This window comes from Staurois parvus, unplaced genomic scaffold, assembly GCF_062004578.1.
Source record: "Staurois parvus isolate SC_StPar_1 unplaced genomic scaffold, SC_StPar_1.0 ptg000165l, whole genome shotgun sequence".
In the NCBI taxonomy this organism is placed as follows: domain Eukaryota; kingdom Metazoa; phylum Chordata; class Amphibia; order Anura; family Ranidae; genus Staurois; species Staurois parvus.
The window spans coordinates 13,220,822-13,240,662 of record NW_028317961.1 but is presented as its reverse complement, the minus strand read 5'-3'; the positions used below and the strand labels follow the sequence as shown (position 1 = coordinate 13,240,662).

Here is a 19,841-nt window from a genome sequence, read left to right as displayed (position 1 = left end):
TTCCCAAGGCAATTTGGAAGAATCAGAGTGTAGCAGGGTATAGATTTTAGAAATAATCTATTATGCTTTTCGTAGTTCTTGCATAAGTGTTCCATTGGGGTGGAAGTGGTCAAACCTACGCTCGCTTAAAGGTCGCCAAGAAGTGTGCTATTTAAGTATATTGATATATTTCTGTTGATGGGAGCTGATGTTGGCCTAATAAAATTGCTTCTACACTGCCCCTTTATGGTCACATAAATCTGCAATTTGGAGGAAGCCCTTGGTCCACCATTGTGCAAGTTGCGTCCCTGGGCGAACGAGGGATTTCCCAGCAAATGTGCCATAGGTGTGTGAGGAGATTTAAAACCATGTTGGATTGTCAGTCTATCCCAGAGGCTGAGAGTAAATGACAACGTCGGACATAGTATAGCTGGTCTGTCCCTTTTCTCAACCACATCAGGTGGCCAGTCTGCTTCGTGGGGAGAAGAGAGGCCTCCAGCTTCATCAGTTATGGATGGGATAGCCGTGAGTGATGGTGGATAAGTTGTGCCACTTGGGCTGCATAAAAATATTTAGCCAGGTCTGGCATTCCCAAACCACCTTTGATTTTAGGAGTATATAGTGTGCGTTTATTTACCCTCATTTTTTTTGTCTTCCCACACAAACTTCAGCAATTTCCTTTTAATCTCCTTAGCGGTTTTCCCGAGTGTAGCTCGGGGTAAAATTTCAATACCAAGAGCGGTAACCCCGAGCTACACTCGGGCTTACCATGCGGCGTTGCTCAGGGGGTCCCTGCAGCACTTACCTTGTCCTTCGCTCCCACGATGTGTCCCCTGCAGCGTCCCCGGCCATCTCCTCCGCCTGATGCCGGCATCCGGCTTCCATGTTCCGGTCCCTGTGACGTCATTTTTTAAAAATGTCATTTTTGCTCTCATTGCTGTTTCAATGCATTTCACATATATTTTGTCCCTACTGCTTTGTCCTGTGCCCTGCCTGCATTTTGACTGTTCTTTCTGCCTCGAAACTTAGAAAAGTCCATGGCGTCCAAAAAGCGCCTTTTTACGTCAAAAGCGGTTTTAGAACAGCGATAGTAAATCAGAACCACTTGCAGAATTGAGTGATAATGATTTGTGGGGAAATTCGTCATCAGACACTGAAAACGATTTTGCGACTTTGCTCAGCGATGTGTGAATTTGCCTCTGTATTTCATATTTCAGTGTTTGATTATATTATTGAATTAAATTTATTATTATTATATTATTATTTTTTATGATTATTTATTAAATTATAATTTATGATTTCGTGTGTCAAGTTTTATCATATCCGGAATGTTTACTAGACTCTTGTTCAGACAGATTTCAGTGAGTTATTCCTAAAAATTACAGCCTACAATAAAAAACTACATATTTCCACGCAAAAAAATGGTACTGCTTTCAGCACAAAAAATCGGAAAAAAATCATACCGCGGAGGAGGTTAAAAAGAGTGAGGTCAGACAGGTTAATCGCAATAGGTAGGGCTCTAAACAGGTACTGAATCCTGGGTAAATTATTAATTTTAATGGAATGCAATCTGTCAAACCAAAAGAGGGGGTTGAATGCACATCTATCAAGGTCTCCTGTTAATTTTCTATACAGAGGGGGATAATTTTTCTTGTACAGGGTGTGTAATGAGGGGGTCAATACAATGCCCAAGTAGGGCAGAGTGTCAGTACAATGCCCAAGTAGGGGAGAGTGTCAGATTGCCATTTGAAAGCAAAGGTCTGTTGTAAAGTATCCAAAGTGCGGGCATCAAGGGTTAGGTTGAGTGCTGATGACTTTGCATAAATGACTTTAAGGCCTGAAATTAAGATGAGGGTCTGCAAATCCACGTACAAATGGAGGATTAATTTAATGGGCTAAGTGAGTAACAGTAAGAGGTTGTCCGCAAATAAAGCGTATTTACCGTATGTATCCTGTCTCCACAGGGGATGCCCTAAATATTAGGATTATTTAGGAGCTTAATGGCTAGTGGTTCAAGAGCTAATATAAACAGAATAGGCAATAGGTGACATCCCTGTCGGGTTCTCCTGCGCATAGCGATGTATTCTGAACGATATCCCTTGACTGACAGATGAGCCAGAGGTTCACTGTATAAGGTGTGGAGTTCTTTAAGGTTAAAACCGTAGTATTGTAAAACTTTAAAAAGATATTCCCATGATAAGGAGTCAAAAACCTTATACAAATCAAGGGATAATAGCATACCTTTTATTGTCCTAATTAGATTGCAAGGCTGAATGATATCTATAAGGAATCTTGTCTGGTCCGGAGCCTGCCTATTGGGAATAAATCCTACCTGGTCAGGGTGGATGTATTGAAATAGAAAAGTGTTCAACCGCTTCTCCAATATTTTAGTCAGTATTTTGAGATCTACTTTTTTAAGCGCATTCATGTGATAATTTGCTCAATCACTGTGATCTTTGCCTGGTTTGGGTATTACATGTATGAAGGCATCGTTTTCAAATCTAGGTAGGGGATTACCCTGTTAAAAAACGAACGTAAGTGGGGGTTCGGGATCTCCGCAAATTTCCAATAATAGTGGCCTGAAAAACCGTCTAGACCTGGGACCTTTGAAGGTTGAGAGATTTTATCGCTTTAGTCACTTCAGCCTCAGCGAATTCCTCTTCCATTAGTTCCATATGGTCTTGAGTTACTTGTGGAAGGGGAAGATCATGAAAAAAGCCGTTTGTCTGAGAAGTAGGCTGTTGCGTTGGGGAAGCATAAAGTTTCGAATAAAAGCAAAAAAAATTAGCTGAGGATTTTGACGGCAAATCATGGTGGTCACATGACCCTAAAACCCCGCCCCGCCTCCTGGTTTCCGAAACCCTTAAATGGCCGGGAGGAGCTGACGCCAAAGGGTTAAGATTAGCCTCTTGTTTACTAATGGTTAGCTCACGATTCCACTTGGTTCAGGGTGCAATTTGGATTAGTTTGCCACAAATGGTAGCTGTGTGAGCTACCCAATTTGTGGACGGGGAAGTATCAGTGGATACATTTTCACTAAAATATTGGTGAGGTGTGGTTTCGACTCCATGAAAGACAGTGGGATCTTTAAGTAAGGAGGCATTAAGGCGCCATGTAGTGGGTCTAGGCTTAGTCCACAAATCATCTACGGTAATTTGAACTAGAGAATGATCAATTGACTACGAAGAAGTAGTCAATGTTTGTGAGGACATGACAAATGGGAGTAATGGGTACAAAATGAATAGATGGTGAATTCTGGAATAGCTTTTGTGGACATGTGGACAAAAGGTATATTCCCTGGTTGTGGCGTGAGTATCTCTCCAGACATCAACCAAGTCATAGGTATGTAATAAGTGAACTAATTTAGTGCTTTCCCTGGGAGTATATTTTAGTATTGTATTAAGGGAATTATATTTACCCAAAATTTGGTTCAGGGGAATGTTGCCATCTCCTCCTATGATGACATTACCCGCTAGATGAGGCATCAAGACTGCAAGCATATCTTGAAAAAAGTCAAACTGACTAGTATTGGGAGCATAATAAGAGATGAAAGTAACCACATGTTCATTAATTTCCCTCTCACCATAATGTACCTCCCTTCCTTTTCCCGTATAACCATAATGGGAGTAAACAGTACTCTTTTAGCTAAGCATATGGTCACACCTCTCTTTTTGTCAGGACTGTTTGACAAGTAGAAAGTGGGATATTTAGCATTGAGATATCTGGGGGGGAGCCTGCGAGAAATGTGTCTTTTGGAGTAAGAGAACATCATTGTAGTTAATGCCCACTTGTGCACAGGCGCAACAAATGGAAGTATAACGGTGCATAACAATTTTTAAAAAAACTGTAATCGGTTGGGGCCACCCTCCCACGAAAGTGAGGCAAGAACACCTAGAATAGAATGTGGTTCACCCAGAACCTTCCTTTTATGAGAGGGTCCAACTAAAAAAGGTTGGGATGAGGGGGGTTAGCCCCATGAACCCCCCAAAAAAAACTCATATCGCACAATTTATCTACAATTTTAGGCAATATGCAGTGTAGTAGTTACAGTGCCTTGAAAAAGTATTCATACCCCTTGAAATTTTCCACATTTTGTCAAGTTACAACCAAAAACGTAAATGTATTTTATCAGGATTTTATATGATAGACCAACACAAAGTGGCACATAATTGTGAAGTGGAAAGAAAGTGATAAATGTTTTTCAAAATTTTTTACAAATAAATATCTGAAAAGTGTGGCGTGCATTTCTAGTCAGACCCCTTTACTCTGATACCCCTAACTAAAATCTAGTGGAATCGATTGCCTTCAGAAGTCACCTAAATATTAAATAGAGTCCACCTGTGTGTAATCTCAGGATAAATACAACTGTTCTGTGAAGCCCTCAGAAGTTTGTTAGAGAACATTAGTGAACAAACAGCATCATGAAGGCTAAGGCGCACACCAGACAGATCAGGGATAAAGTTGTGGAGATGTTTAAAGCAGGGTTAGGGTATTAAAAATATTCCAAGCTTTGAACATCTCACTATTCAATCCAGCATCCAAAAATGGAAAGAGTATGGCACAACTGCAAACCTACCAAGACATGGCTGTCCACCTAAACTGACAGACCGGGCAAGGAGAGCATTAATCAGAGAAGCAGCAAAGAGGCCTATGATAACTCTGGAGGAGTGCAGAAATCCACAGCTCAGGTGGGAGAATCTGTCCACAGGACATTTATTAGTCATGCACTACACAAATCTGGCCTATATGAAAGAGTGGGAAGTAGAAAGCCATTGTTGAAAGAAAGCCATAAGAAGTCCCGTTTGCAGTTTGCGAGAAGCCATGTGGGGGACAAAGCAAACGTGGAAGAAGGTGCTCTGGTCAGATGAGTCCAATATTTAACTTTTTGACATAAAAGCAAAACGCTATGTGTGGCAGAAAACTAAAACTGCACATTACCCTGAACACACCATCCCCACCGTAAAACATGGTGGTGGCAGCATCATGTTGAGGATGATTTTCTTCAGTAGAGACAGGGAAGCTATCAGAGTTAATGGGAAGATGGATGGAGCCTAATACAGAGCGATCTTAGAAGAAAACCTGTTAAGAGTCTGCAAAAGACTTGAGACTGGGGTGGAGGTTCACCTTCCAGCAGGACAAAGACCCTAAACATACAGCCAGAGCTACAGTGGAATGGTTTACATCAAAGCATATTCATGTGTTAAAATGGCCCAGTCATAGTCCAGACTTGAAAATTGCTGTTCACAGGCACTCTTCATCCAATCTGACAAAGCTTGAGCTATTTTGCAAAGAAAAATGGGCAAAAATTTCACTCTCTAGATGTGCAAAGCTGATAGATATAACCAAAAAGACCTGCAGCTGTAATTGCAGCGAAAGGTTGTTTTGCATAGTATTGATACAGGGAGGCTGAATACAAATGCACAGCACGCAAAACCATTTATCATTTTCCTTCCATTTCATAATTATGTGCCACTTCGTGTTGGTCTATCACATAAAATCCCAATAAAATACATTTACATTTTTGGTTGTAACATGACAAAATGTGGAAAATTTCAAGGGGTATGAATAGTTTTTCAAGGCACTGTATGCATCCTACAGCCCAGAGTATCCGAGACCATAGTCGGCTAATGCAATCTGCAAACCTATAGTGATGGGGGGAGTTAGGGGAAGGGAAGAAGTGGGAGGGGGGGAGGGGAAGAAAGTAGGAGATGTCCCTTCAAGAAAACGGCCAGGGCTCATTAGCCAAGTGTAAAAAATAAAGTAAAAAAAAAGGGTTGGTAGTACGCATTCAAGTGTTCGATTCAAAAAAGGGTAAGGGTGCCAAAGGCTACAAGGTTGGTCTCGCAACCAAGAGGTTTTCTTGTAGCTGATTGCTTAGGTTGGTTCCATAGTGGTGAACCAGTCTAGGTGGTAAGGCCAAGGTCTTTCTGGAAGGGGAACTTCAAGATATCAAACCAAGTCCCAGCATCACTTCTTCTCCATCTTGGAAGTTGGTTGTATTAATGTATGTATAGCTGGTTCCAGGTCCGTGATAGTCTCAGGCAGACCCTGAATTTTAAAATTTTAGTGACTGGGCCTATTCTCTAAATCTTCATTTTTTGCATTTGCTTGGTCAAGCTGCTCCTGCAGGGAGAAGATCATGTTGGTATTTTAGTTTACCCCTTTCACTGTTCCATCCACCTTGGACTCAATAGAATCTAAGCGTTCACTTATGATTTGAAAGTCATTCTTGAGGTCTGTTGTAATAACGGCACAGGCGTTATATAGTTTTTGTTGTAGGAGAGCAGGAAATCTTGCAATAAATACTGCATCTCCAGAGTAAGCAACAGGAAGTATAGGTGCTTGGTCTGCAACAGAGCTGGCCTGACTCTAGGCTGGTTCAGCCATGTTTTTGCCCACGGAGGAAGCAGAAGAAGATATTGCACAGTCAATTTCCCCACCAAGGGATGCAGGGGAAGGAGAGAATTGTTGGGTCTCAGCTGGGGATGGCAGCTGTTGCTCGTCCTGGGACTGTGAAGAGAAGAGGTCCCACATTGTGTTCTCCTTTGGGGTTGTCGGCTCTGGGGAGAGCTTATGTGATTGTGCTGGCGGGCTGCCTCATGCAGTAGGCTTCTGAACTGGCGCCATCTTGGCTGCTGGAGATTGCTGTGGATGGGAAGGAGTCTGCTGTGGCAGCTGTGGAGGCTTCTTTTTAGCCGCTCTCATTGTCCTCCGGTGCATCCTGACCTCCCCCAACTGCGAGCACCTTTACTGGGCTTCCTCCTGCACCCCAAATGGCTAATTGTAGCTTAGAAAGGTCAAGGATGTGCGTAATGCAGTCAGAACATGTCTCCTGGCACTGCTCACATGCACACTTTTAATTTTATTATAGTTTGAGGTTAGACTAGCAGTACTGGGTCTAGGGTTGAGCATTAAATAATACATGTTGGATGGATGGCAGTCAGTCTATTATCTAGCAATTAGAGAATTGGGAAAAGCCTTGGCTGAGTAAATATAAAGTGTAATTTAGGAGGAAAAGGATTGGTTGGTGGTAGGCCAATATTTTTAACAATCATAATAAATCATGTTACATATTTTATGTTGTAGTTTGTATTTTATGATACATACACAAAATGCTTTATTTCTGAGAATAACTTGAACAAACCTATTACTAATTTCAACTATTTTGTATTGAAAAAAAGTAACAGCAGTAATCCTGGTAGCTATATTTAGCCATGTTTCTAAGTTGACCAAAGCTTTGTAGTAGATGTAAGCTTAAACAAAAAGAAAGTTGTAATTGTTAGGTATAAAAGATGCATAGGAAATGTAAAACTGATCTGTAATGCTTGTTATGAAAATGTTGTCCTTATGCAGCTTACTTAGCCTTCGGTGCTATACCTTTCCTTGCAGCAGGTACAGATTGCCCCTGCTGTCCACCTGAAGAAAAATCATGTAGAACAAAGACATTCAGGAAGAGGATATTTTCACTAAAACGTCTGGTTATCAGCCTACAATATAATAATATAATAACTACAATAGAGCTTTGAGGTTGTTTTGTGATTCAGACAAAGAAGTACAATGTGAGGACAAGTAATGTCTTTAAAGCTTTTTCTGACCATGCTTTTAACAATTTACTAACAGTATAAATTACTAAGAAATTGTATATTTTTTAATCTATGGCAGGTATCCATGATTTCATTTTATATACATTAGAGTAAATGTGAAAAAACATTGCGTACTGCAGAAGTTTTGTTTTAAAGTAGTAATAAGCCCTCAACATTTTTAGGTTAGCACACTGGGCAAAATAAAATAAACATTCCCCAGTATTCCCAACTGTTTGTTACAATTTCTACCACAGCACTTGTAGTCTACAATTTTCAATACTACTGGCTCTTGCCTTCTCAGTGCTGCATCCCTGAACTTTTGATCTTCACAGAGAAGAGTTAATAGTGGACAGTGCAGTCAAGTCAGTCTTGGGGGTAGGAGAAGGGGACGGTCTTCCAAGGCTTATGGGGCTGTGTGGTTTTATTGATGCAAACAGCATAGGGAGACACAGTTCTAGCCCCTGCATGTAAGTGTGGCTCCATACTTCACAAAACCTGGGACAGCATTGATAGCACCAGCTTAAACAGGAATATAGGCATGGATTTAAAGATGGCAAAGCTGCATACTCAGTAAGTGTTTCTCATTATACATTTTTCTTTTTTGCAGAAGGCAACAGATTGTGACATGTCAGCATGTAAAGTTACATTTTCTATTTCGGATCAAAAGACTTACTGTTTTTCTGCACAAGGTACATCCGATTACTTTCTTGGGATGATAATGGAGAAATCCAAGGAGATTTGTATTCAGGAAGAAAAAGGTAGGTTATGTTTGTGTTGTATTGATGAGATCCCTGTGGTCAACTGACTTTTGTTTTATTTACTATAGCATTCTGAAATGCATTATTAACCGCTTCCCAACCGCCCTATAGCAGAAACACTGCTACAGGGCGGCACAGGGGTGCGCAGAATCACACACATATATATATATATATATATATACGTGAGTTTGCATTGCGGGTAGGGGGTGCGCACACGCCCTTCCCGCGCAGCCATTCTTGGCCGCGGCTGTCAATCACCGGGTCCGTCCAGTGATTACTTGCCGACACCCGATTATTGCTGAGGATTCATCAGTACTCCTCCCTGTCAGCTCGTGCACACTGCTTTGGATGGCTGTGCACGATAGAGTTAGAGACAGGCGTTTTTCAGTGATCAGCAACTAAAGAAAGGCAGATCTTCTCAGTTATCAGCAACTGAATCTAGGAGACTGGTCCCTCCACCCTAAAGTGGTTCTGGACCTCAGGTGGGATTTGCTGGAAATGAACCTCCTGGCATCTAGATTCAACAACAAGGTGGGCAAGTTCTGGCGTTGCTATATAGATGATGCCTTTTTTCTCTGGCAAGGGGACGAATACTCCTTACAGTCGTTCATCGAACATCCTAATTCTAATGATTGGGGTATTAAATTTACTTATGAATATAGTTCAAATTGTATTCATTTTCTTGATCTTGAGATATTAAAGAAGGTGGTAAGTTATTTACTAAGACCTATTTCAAACAAACTAATCAAAATGGTTATATTTCGATTGATAATTGCCATCATCCATCATGGCTGGGTGCTATCCCCAAGAGACAGTTACAGAGGATGCAGAGGAACTGTTCCTATGGGGATGACTATCTCTCACAAGCTGCCTTATTAAAAGATAGGTTTATCCATAAAGGTTATTCAGATATAGCCTAGGAAGAAGAAATCCAAAAAGTTTGATATAGATCGAATTTCCCTTTTAGTATCCAAAACTAAAAATACTCATGAGAACAGTAAATTTGAGTGGTCCTTTTTCACCACTTTTTCTACTCAACACAACATGTTAAAAAAGCTACTACAGAAACACTTGGGGATACTAAGAAATGACAGGGTGCTAAAGCAAGTGATACCTGAGAGACCGAATATGATTTTTAGAAAAGCCCTGACTTTGCGAGGTAAGATCTCCCCCAATATGGTTGACAGACCCCCTAAGATAACCGTGTTTGGAAATTTTAGTAGGTTTTTTTTCCATGTAGAACATGTAATGTACGGTATGTAGGAGTTGTATTTCTCAGCGCAGAGTTTTAGCTCTACTGTCATTCAGAGATCATATCAAAGTAAAGTTTTTATTACTTGTTCTACTAGGTTTGTTGTTTATTTGCTCCAGTGCTCATGCAGTATGCAATATGTGGGACAGACCACGTGGGCACTGGGTGTTAGAACTGGGGAACATCTGGCAAATATCGAAAAAGGCTTTACTGGACATAGTCCGTCTAAGCAGTATGCCAGATAAAATATAATAAATATAATATAATAAAAGATCCTTCCACTTTAAAATTCTTATTTTTTTCCCTTTTCCTATCTCTTACGTTTATTTTATTTATTCTATTGACTGTTTTATTGGTATTTTTAAAGATTTGGACTGGTTTTATGTTCAGAATTAGTGTGTGAAAATAAATGCAGTCTCAGTTTGGAGATCCTGGGGCACATGGTAATATGAGGATGTGAGGATGTATAATTTGTTTTTGACCACAAGATGTCACCCTTTTTTTGGGCTGTCATTGATATCTATGGATGTCTATCTTCTTTTGTTAATTTAGTGAAATTTGTTTTGCTCTTAATCCTCATAATCACTTTTTTTAGGTGATCTTTTTAAGTTTTGGGTGTTTTTTTTTTTTTTTGCAGATATATTTTTTTAGATATTTTTTGATTGGTTAGCCTGCAGTTTCCCCTTCCTGGACTATATTTAAGAGCGCAGTGGATGTCCTGTGTTATGCCTCCATCCTCCTCAGATGCTGTTTTCAGTGAAATGCGTTAGGGCAGGGCCAAACACGTGACGCTATTATGAATGCTGGCGGAATATGGCTTGCTCATCATTTGTTATATGCTTGTGATTGTCCTTTTATTGTAAGTACATTACCATATTAAAAGCCCTTGGTTTTAACCTACTGCACTATGGTGGTCCCTTCTTGTTTTTTAACTCCTCTTTGCTGAGCACACTTATAGAAGATCGTATCCAGATGGAGTGATGTGTCTGAATATTTTGTGCTGTGGGACAGCAAGGCGCTTCATGATCTCTATGTGGGATCAGTGTCTCTGGTAAGGAGTTCACCTTACATGTGGGTGGTGTGATTTCCTGGCACCCTCTGTTCCTGCAGCACTGAATGCTCTCCATCTTACACTTTGAAGTGTGTCTTTTTTTCCTTTGGAATTTTCCATCTTGATTTTGGACTGTTGATATTTATTCATCTGTACAGACATTTTGCACATTTGGTTGCTTTATTCATCTTCAACTTTGTTTGCAATATCTGTGCTTGTTTATTTAACTTTTGTCCATATGTACATTTGTCCATCTGTACACATATACACTTTTATAATGTTTTTTCTATTTTGAGAGTGGAGTACTGGGTGATATCACATACACATAAGTTTGTGTTTTTGACATATCCAGCTTATTATTATCCATACACACATTTGTCCATCTGTACAGATATATACTCTTCTAGGTTTATTTATTTATTTATATTTTTTTTTTGTTGAGTATGGTGTTTTGGCACTACCTCATTTGTGATGTTATCCTTATATTTATTTAGATTATTGCATATATTGAGCTCACATTATCTATTTTCTCTATAATAATATGGTTTGATATTCTATGCACAATTGCACTTTGGAATTGTTAAAAGACGGGGATCCCTCTTTTTTTTCAAGTGGGCAAGTTCATTGCCAGGTCCAGAGATCCTCAGACCTTTGCAGTGGATGCCCTGGTGATTTTGTGGCATCAGTTCCACCTGATCTATGTCCACCTCCACTGCCTCAAACTGACCCAGAAGAACATAGTATGAAGACCTGTTCTAACTTCTGGCAGGCTTGCAGGGCCTTCTGAACTATCAGGATATTTTTTCACAGAGGCTGGTCCACCATCCTGCTTCTCAGGTGCTGGCTTTGACAGCCTGCTGTTGATGCGCAGGTGCTGAGAGACAGAGGTTTGTTGAACTTGATGATCCCTTGCTTCTGTATGGTAGTAAGTCAACTTATTGCAAAGTCTATCATAGCACTTGGAAGGCCGGTTTTGCATGGTTTGAGCAGAGGAAGCATGAGACATATTCTGGCTTTTCTTTAGTCTGGTCTGGATCAGCGATTTGCCTTGAGCACCCTTAAGGGGCGTTTTTCGACCTAGGCTGTTCTTTCAGTAAGCTCTGGCCTCTCACTCCCTCTTCCAGATACCCTTCAATATCGCTGTGGGATTTTAATCTGGTCTTGTTGTCCCTTCGAAGGTCTGCCTTCAAACCTATTAGGGACATTCCTTTTGAGGTTCTTACTTGCAAGGTTGTCTTCTTTGTCATTATTACCTCCGTCAGGTATGTTTCAGAGTTGATGGCCTTGTTGTGCAAGAAACCCTTTCTGGTACTGAATAATAAGGTTGTGTTGTCAATATTGTTGTGTGTTTGTTGCTGTACTATTTCTGCCTGGATCTCCTCCCGGTTTTAATAAAAATGTATATGGTGCTAGTAGCTGAGCATCTACTTTTGTTTAGATTGGGGAACTGTGGGGAGATCTAGCCCATGTACCACAATTTATTTTTTACAGGATGCTTTCTTTCATAAATACCTAACATTTCTAAAGTTAACTGTTTGGAGTGTTGCCTGTTATTATTTTAACGAATAAAATAAACTTATATATAAAATCTATATATAAAATCGAGCGCAGTGTATAGGTGTAAGTACGGTAGCTGCTTGCACAAAAAGGCACCTCGGGAACCTCCAAAGTAATTGATAAAGAATGAGAGTGCAGCGCTAACCCAAATAGCGATTAAACATATGATAGACCACATATGATAGTGGATCAGTAAAATGTCAGTGTAAGTTCATCAGATGTGCTGAAAATGCATACAGTCTCCAGTATGTAAAAAACCAAAAGTAGTGACTTTCAGAAATGATAATAGCCAAATAATGCACTAACCAGATAGCGCATATTAAAGCGCATGGAGCATTTAAGACCTGCCCCTGGTGCTCAGCCACTGTATCACTGGAGCCAGGAGATGTCATCTATAGGGTGACCACTAGATGTCATCTATCCGGATGGAAGCTGAGTCCAGCCACTGTATTAGAGGATCAGGCGGATGTCATCTATAGGGCGACCACTAGATGTCATCCGTTCCAGGAGGAGCTGTGTCATGGATCCAGGGATGTCACTTGCAGATGTGTCCTTTGCTCAGCACAGCCCCAGGACCTACAGAGTTACAGGCTCCCCAGAAATAAAGAGCCCGTGGAAAAAGGTCTCAAATAGTGTGATATCGTTTATTAAAGTAGGTAAATAATCAGAAAAGAACTTACTAACAACGGTTCAGCTGCTCATAAACGGCCAGACCAGAGGTACATGTACACAGGATATAAATAGCTTGGCACTTCCCTAACGCGTATCGTGTGAGTACACATCATCAGAGGGGGGCTATTATGTTATTATTTTAGGTCATCTTGAAACCCCTGCCTCCTTTTTCTCCAAGGTCTTTCGCCTTTCACCTTAACAGGACATCATCCTACCCTCCTTCTTCCGTGCTCCAAAACTTCCCATGGATGTGTTTTTCCACTGTCTGGGTGTGGTTCCTGTTCTGTGGGTTTTTCTTTTAGGTATGGCCTCACTGAAGCAATCTGTTTGCCTTTTTGTCCTTCTGGGAGGCTCTCGCAAGGAGCTACGATCCTCTCATTCTTCCATTGCTAGGTGGATAAGGCAGTTCATTGCTACGCCTTTTTCTTGAAGGACATGATGCATCCATTTCCTGTTAAGTCGCACTCCACTAGGTCCATTGGTGTCTTTTTGGTCTTTCAGCATCAAGTGTCTGTTTCTCAGATTTGTAAGGCCGTCACCTGGTTTTTTGTTCATTTGTTTGCTGCATTCTACATGTACAGGCCTTCAAGCTGCTACTGTTTAAGTTTAGGTTCTCCTCTATCTTCTGTGGGTCTGTTGGCATTTATTTGCTGTATTGCCCACCCTTCAGTTCTATTGCTTTTTAATGTCTCAGTTGTCTATGGGTTCAATGTATTCTGCTGCATGTATTTGCTAAAGCAAAAAATCCCAATATGTGTAAATTAATTAGTTTACGTAAAAGTTATAGAGTCTACAAATGGCGGTATATATACTGGAATTTTTTCTTAATTTATACTAGTAATGGCGGTAATCAGCGACTAATACTGATACTGCAGGATTGCGGTAGGCATTCTGAGTGGGAACTGACAAACTGCCCCTGACATCCCCAGTGACATTAATACAGTGATCAGTGCTAATAAAAAGCCCTGACACTGTACTGATGACACTGGGCAGGAAGGGGTTAACTTTTGGGCCATCAAAAGATTAACAGTGTGCTGTGCTTTACTAGGGAGGCATACTGTTTTGTACCTCTCTGCTGTGCAGAGAGATACAAAACCGCATGTCCATGCTGACAGGGGAGAGACCTGTGATGTTTACACACAGGTCTCTCCCCTGTCAACTTTACCCAGCAATTGCCGAATGCATCTAAGTCACAACAATAGAAGAACACAGTCTGCTGAACATAATACTACACAAACATTAGATGTTGCCATGGTTTAATTGCACATAACATGTAAACATTCACAGTGCAGGGAGGAAAAAGTATGTGAGGCCCTAGCTTAATGACTTCTCCCAGAGCTAATTGGAGCCAGGAGTGAGCCAACCTTGACTCCAATCAGTGTGATGATATTGGATGTTTTGCTGACAGCTGTCCTGCCCTTAAAAAACACAGACCTGTTTTGGGTTTACTGGTTTCAAGAAGCACTGTCTGATGTGAACCTTGCCTCGCAGAAAAGAGCTCTCAGAAGACCTACAATCAAGAATTATTGACTTGCATGAAGCTGGAAAGGGTTGCAAAAGTATCTCCAAAAGCCTTGATGTTCATGTGTCCACGGTAAGACAGACTGTCTACAAATGGAGAAAGTTTAGCACTGTTGCTACTCTCCCTAGGCGTGGTCATCCTGTAAAAATCACTGCAAGAGCACAGTGCAGAATGCTGCACGAGGTAAAGAAGAATCCCAGAGTGTCAGCTAAAGACCTACAGAAATCTCTGGCACATGCTAACATTTTTGTTGACACATCTACAATAAGGAAAACATTAAACAAGAATGGAGTACATGGGAGGACACCACGGAGGAAGCCATTGCTGTCCAAAAAGAATATTGCAGCACGTTTGAAGTTTGCAAAAGAGCACCTGGATGTTCCACAGCACTACTGGCAAAATATACTGTGGACAGATGAAACCAAGATTGAGTTGTTTGTGAAGAACACACAACACTATGTGTGGAGAAAAAAAGGCACAGCACACCAACATCAAAACCTCATCCCCACTGTAAAACATGGCGGAGGGAGCATCATGGTTTGGGGCTGCTTTGCTGCCTCAGGGCCTGGACGGATTGTTGTCATTGATGGGAAAATGAATTCCAGAGTTTATCAAGACATTTTGCAGGAAAACGTACGACCATCTGTCCGCCAACTGAAGCTCCGCAGAGGATGGGTGATGCAACAGGACAATGACCCAAAGCATACAAGTAATTCAACAAAACAATGGCTGCAACAGCACAGAATACGCCTTCTGGAGTGGCCTAGTCAGAGTCCTGACCTCAACCCGATTGAAATGCTGTGGCATGACCTTAAGAGAGCGATTCACACCAGACATCCCAAGAATATTGCTACACTGAAACAGTTTTGTGAAGAGGAGTGGTCCAAAATTACTCCAGATCGTTGTGCAGGTCTGATCTGCATGGCAACATCTAATGTTTGTGTAGTATTATGTTCAGCAGACTGTGTTCTTCTATTGTGACTTAGATGACTTTCAGAGCACATTTTATGCCCAATTCATGCTGCCCTGTAGCAGCACTTCTGCTATAGGGCGGCAGGAAAGCAGTTAATGTAATGCCTGGTGATCCTCTTTTGAAAGTCCTTATTCAGCACTTACAGTTATGGGGTAACATCCACCAGCTGTAAAATATTTATTGTGTGAGGGTCTGGCACATAACTTAAAGTCTGGAATATGACTTAAGTTCATCAGGTTCTACGGTTGATAGCCTAATGAACACAGTTTATTATGGTTGAAACCACAGTAAACATTACTAGTAGGAACAAGTAAACGCTGTAGGCTCAGACACAAAGTGACAAATATTTCTTGCCTACAAGTCTGTATTTTTGCAAACTACAAAAGCAGATAATGTTTAGTTTTCAAAAAAATAGCTGTAAAATTTGATTTGATTATGCTTTCTTTTCTTTTTTTTTCTTTTAGAAATATCTATCCAGACTACTGCAATCATAATTGGAGTTACTGTTGGTTTGCTTGCCATTCTTGCCATTTTTCTCTTTATTATTGTAAGATGGACAAAAGCCAGGAGTTTGATGCCACAGTCATTGGTATGTTATGAGAAATGGTATTGTATACTCAACAGCAGACAACCTTTACAAATTTTTAGCTCCAGTAATTTTATTTATTTATTTTTGTATTACTTACTGCTACAGTTGGCTGAATAGGGCCAACTAATACAGACATTTGCTCCCACCAAACACAACTGACAAGACACATCTAAAGTAATAACACTACCAAAAATTTTAATTTGCAGAAACATTGATCATAATTCTAAAGCTTGCATCTTTGTAAAGCACAATATAAGCAATCTTACACCATTATATGTTTTTTTTGTTAATTTTTTAGAGTTCTGTTGTCAGCAACATAGTTGCATATGCTCAGATGCAGAAAACATCCAGATATGACAATGTCTCCACTTCTCCCATTGAACCAACTGTTGAAGAAATACCTTACATGGAGGAAAAGGTCAAGATAGACACTGATGTATCAACTGATTCTGTTTCCAAAGAAAGTACTGACCCTGGATACCAAAGTTCGCTCACTGAAAATGAAGAGAAAACATACGAAAGAGGAGATGAACAGTCCAACAACAGCAGTTATTTCCATACAGACAGTGGCACGAGTGGTAATGATTTTAGAGACACTGCTCTGTCAGAGAAAGATCAGAAAATCTCTGAACATGCACCAGAACCACCTAGGCCATTAACTAATTCCTTTGGATATGACAAGCCACATTTTCCAAAAGAATTAATCTGAAATTGTTAATATATACATTAGCATTTCGAAGCACTTCCTTCTATCAGCTGTCTGTATTGTGACATATTTAGGCAAATGTTCTGAATTCAAATCAGTTGACCCTTGCCAGTGTGAACCAATATCAGTGTAGTTACTGAAGAGAGTAAATTATTGTATGAAAAGACTTTTAGCTCTTCTGTTGCCTCTAAAGCATTACAGGATTTGAGAGGACCAAGCAGGAATACTTATTGAAAAAAAAAAAAACTCTTGGGTAATATACATCTCTCCTTACATTTAGGATGATATCATTGCACTTATTGTGTTGAAGAAACGTTTGCATTGTAGGCATATTGCAGATAACACAATAAGCTTCTTAAATGTTTCTGTGGAATGTCATATAAGGATAAATTAATTGAGATTGGGCTACAATGTGTATAATAACACAAAATTAGCAGCGCTATCAGTACATAAATCGTAATTATATCACAAAAAGCAATACAAAAACGCACACAGGTGGCAACAAAGTCCATATGGGATCCACATAAACAGACAGAAGCTGGTGCTTGAAAGAAAAAGCCTGATCCAAAGAGAAGACTGTCACCTTTCACCCAAAAAGATAGCCTCTTACAAGAAAATTTGACCGTCCAAAGGACTGGTGTTATAACAGACACTTCTCCAGCAGCAAGCCTCCCATTTGGTGATAAAACATATAGAGAAAAAATGCCAACTCGTATTGTAAAAAAGCGCAACCAAGAAATTTCACTGCACTTACACAAGTATCATTAAAAACAGCATGTCAAAATGGGTTGTTTCAAACCGTAAGATGGCCGTTGTTCTTCCGGAGCGCGATGACGTTGTGACTCCACCCTGCATGTTTCGTGAACAAAAAGACATTGTCAGGGGTGTGGCCAGCGCAACACATCGCATACTTTAAAATAGGGCTCAGACAGGACACTTCCTTTCATTGGGATGCGCTCCACTAACAGGAACCACCACCCCAAATAGGAAGTAAAATTAAACCCAGGTCACCATGGGCTAGAAAGTGTATGCTGCGTTGTAAACACCGTAAGGGCCCTCATAATCAAGGACCAAAAATAAATTAATAATATTATACTAAAAACAGCCAAATATCATGATGTAAAAGGATAATAATCCTATATCATACAACATATAAAAAAATAAAAATGTGTAATAAACTACAATGTGTATAGTTTATGTTCATGATTTCAAGGCAGTTTTTTTACTTTTTTTTTTTTTTTTGAGTAGGGGAAAAAACATGGCCACAAACATACAGTTTAAAGTTAGCTTCCTAGCATACATTGCATAGATAGTTGTAACCCTAAGTCAACAGTGCTGAAAGAGTGTAGGCCACCTGCTATACTGGTGCCATCTCCTATATGCGTCATTAAACACTAGTCAAGTACAAATGAGTGTTCATTTCTTTCCATCTCACAGGACTAAAGGAGTTTTGGGAGGTGGTGTTATCCACTACTGTGGGAAAACATCCCACAGTATCAATAACCACATTGCTTTTTACATTTACAATGCAGATCATTGATTTTTTCGGTGATGTGCTGTTACTCCTGTGGTGTGTCCCTGCGTGGTTCTGAATTGTTACTTTTTTATGGGAATATACAATTTGCTGGTGACATTTCATTCTTGTCCAAAGAGCTAGAACCACACAGGTATATACTTTATAGCCTATACCAGATGTAATTGCAAAGGTAGACATTATTGCACTTTTTCACTGGTTTATATAATGAGCCACTATGAGTTTTGTTTAAAATGAAGCACCTTCTAATGATATTTTGGGTTTCTGTAGTAAACTGTTATAAAGCCAGAAACAAAAGAAAAAGATACAGTTAAAGATCAGCCATTATCTTAACATCTGACAAATAGGAGATTTTCTGTATCGGCATGTGTGTGTACATACTGTATATGTATCAATATGTATATTACTGTAAATATGTGAAACAGACAAAATAAATGAGGAACTTGCAGATTTTTGCTGGCTAAAAAAAAAAATATATATATATATATCATTTGTGTTTTTTTTAAAACCATTTCGGTGCAACCCACCATTCTCAAAGTTACAATAAACAACCAATAAGTCATATAAATATCCTCTTATTTAAAACTCACCCCACTGCCAGTTGTGACAGTAGAAACCATATGTAGATACAAAGGTAACAGCAAAGATAGCTATACAATCTGTTTATGATGTAGCTAAAAGCACTGTGCTCTCCATTGCAAAGCAATATTAATAACATGTACTGTATGATATAGCTAAACATCAATTTACTGAGGGATGAGTGACAGGAGATATGCAAATGATATCTAAGCAGATATTTATTGGAGATGAATGTTGCAGTTTGGGTATAGGAGATAAACACACTAATTGTTAGAGAAACCTTGCTACTTAACAGTGATGATGGACACATTTTTTGTCTGTGAGTTATATTAGTTTTCAATACCTCTGTATAAAACAATAAGCCACAAAAGTAATGACACTTAAATAAAACACATTATTGTGAATTAGCTTTTTAAAACAGAACAGTACTACCAGCCACTATACAGTGGCTCTTGCCTTGATGTGCAGTTATGTACAGCATACTTGCACATTATGGAAGATGTACATACTAGTCTACTTTTCTTTATAGCTGGCTGGTCCATGATCACTGTCAACACATTCCCCTTGCCACCTCTGCATCTTCTCTAATACATCTTCTGGGTCTAGCATCTTCTCTCTTCACTCTTTGGGAGGCCAATCATGATACCTCTTCATAGCCTGCACGCTGGAGTCGCACTAGCTAATAGATGCTGAGAATTAGGGGTGTGCACTACGCATGTATCACAGGTAGTGAACACACAACAAAAAATTGCTAGGAGAGTGTATTTTTTTCCAGTCATGCAAAGTTTCTTCTGCCAAAAGCTCTACCTCCTGACAATTTTTATTTTCTAAGTGGCCCATTTTGCAAGTGTCGATATATATCCAAAAGGTAGGCCAAAGAATACTAGTTTTGACTGTTGTATGCAAAAATTTAAAGACATTTAATCATTTTAGGCTGAAGTTTCAAATTGGTTCATTACAAGGTTCACACCCAAGGATTTTTGTTTTCCCTGTAAAAGTGTTACTAAAGTTTAATAATATATTTTTGTTATTGGTAAAACTCTTATGTGGACCTATTGGTTAAATTACTTTTCCCGCTTTGTTTAA

The 19,841-nt window shown here is 39.8% G+C and overlaps 1 protein-coding gene across 1 annotated transcript in view; it reads left to right on the top strand.

Moving 5' to 3' along the window:
• The window catches only part of IFNGR1 (interferon gamma receptor 1), a 90,879-nt gene extending 72,255 nt beyond the window's left edge, over nucleotides 1-18,624 (top strand). The window contains exons 5-7 of the mRNA XM_089676229.1: nucleotides 8,170-8,320; nucleotides 15,812-15,936; nucleotides 16,235-18,624. Of these exons, the coding sequence (XP_089532355.1) occupies nucleotides 8,170-8,320; nucleotides 15,812-15,936; nucleotides 16,235-16,645 (687 nt within the window). The 3' untranslated portion in view covers nucleotides 16,646-18,624. The remainder of the gene's footprint in view (nucleotides 1-8,169; nucleotides 8,321-15,811; nucleotides 15,937-16,234) is intronic.
• The last annotated feature ends 1,217 nt before the right edge of the window (nucleotides 18,625-19,841 follow it).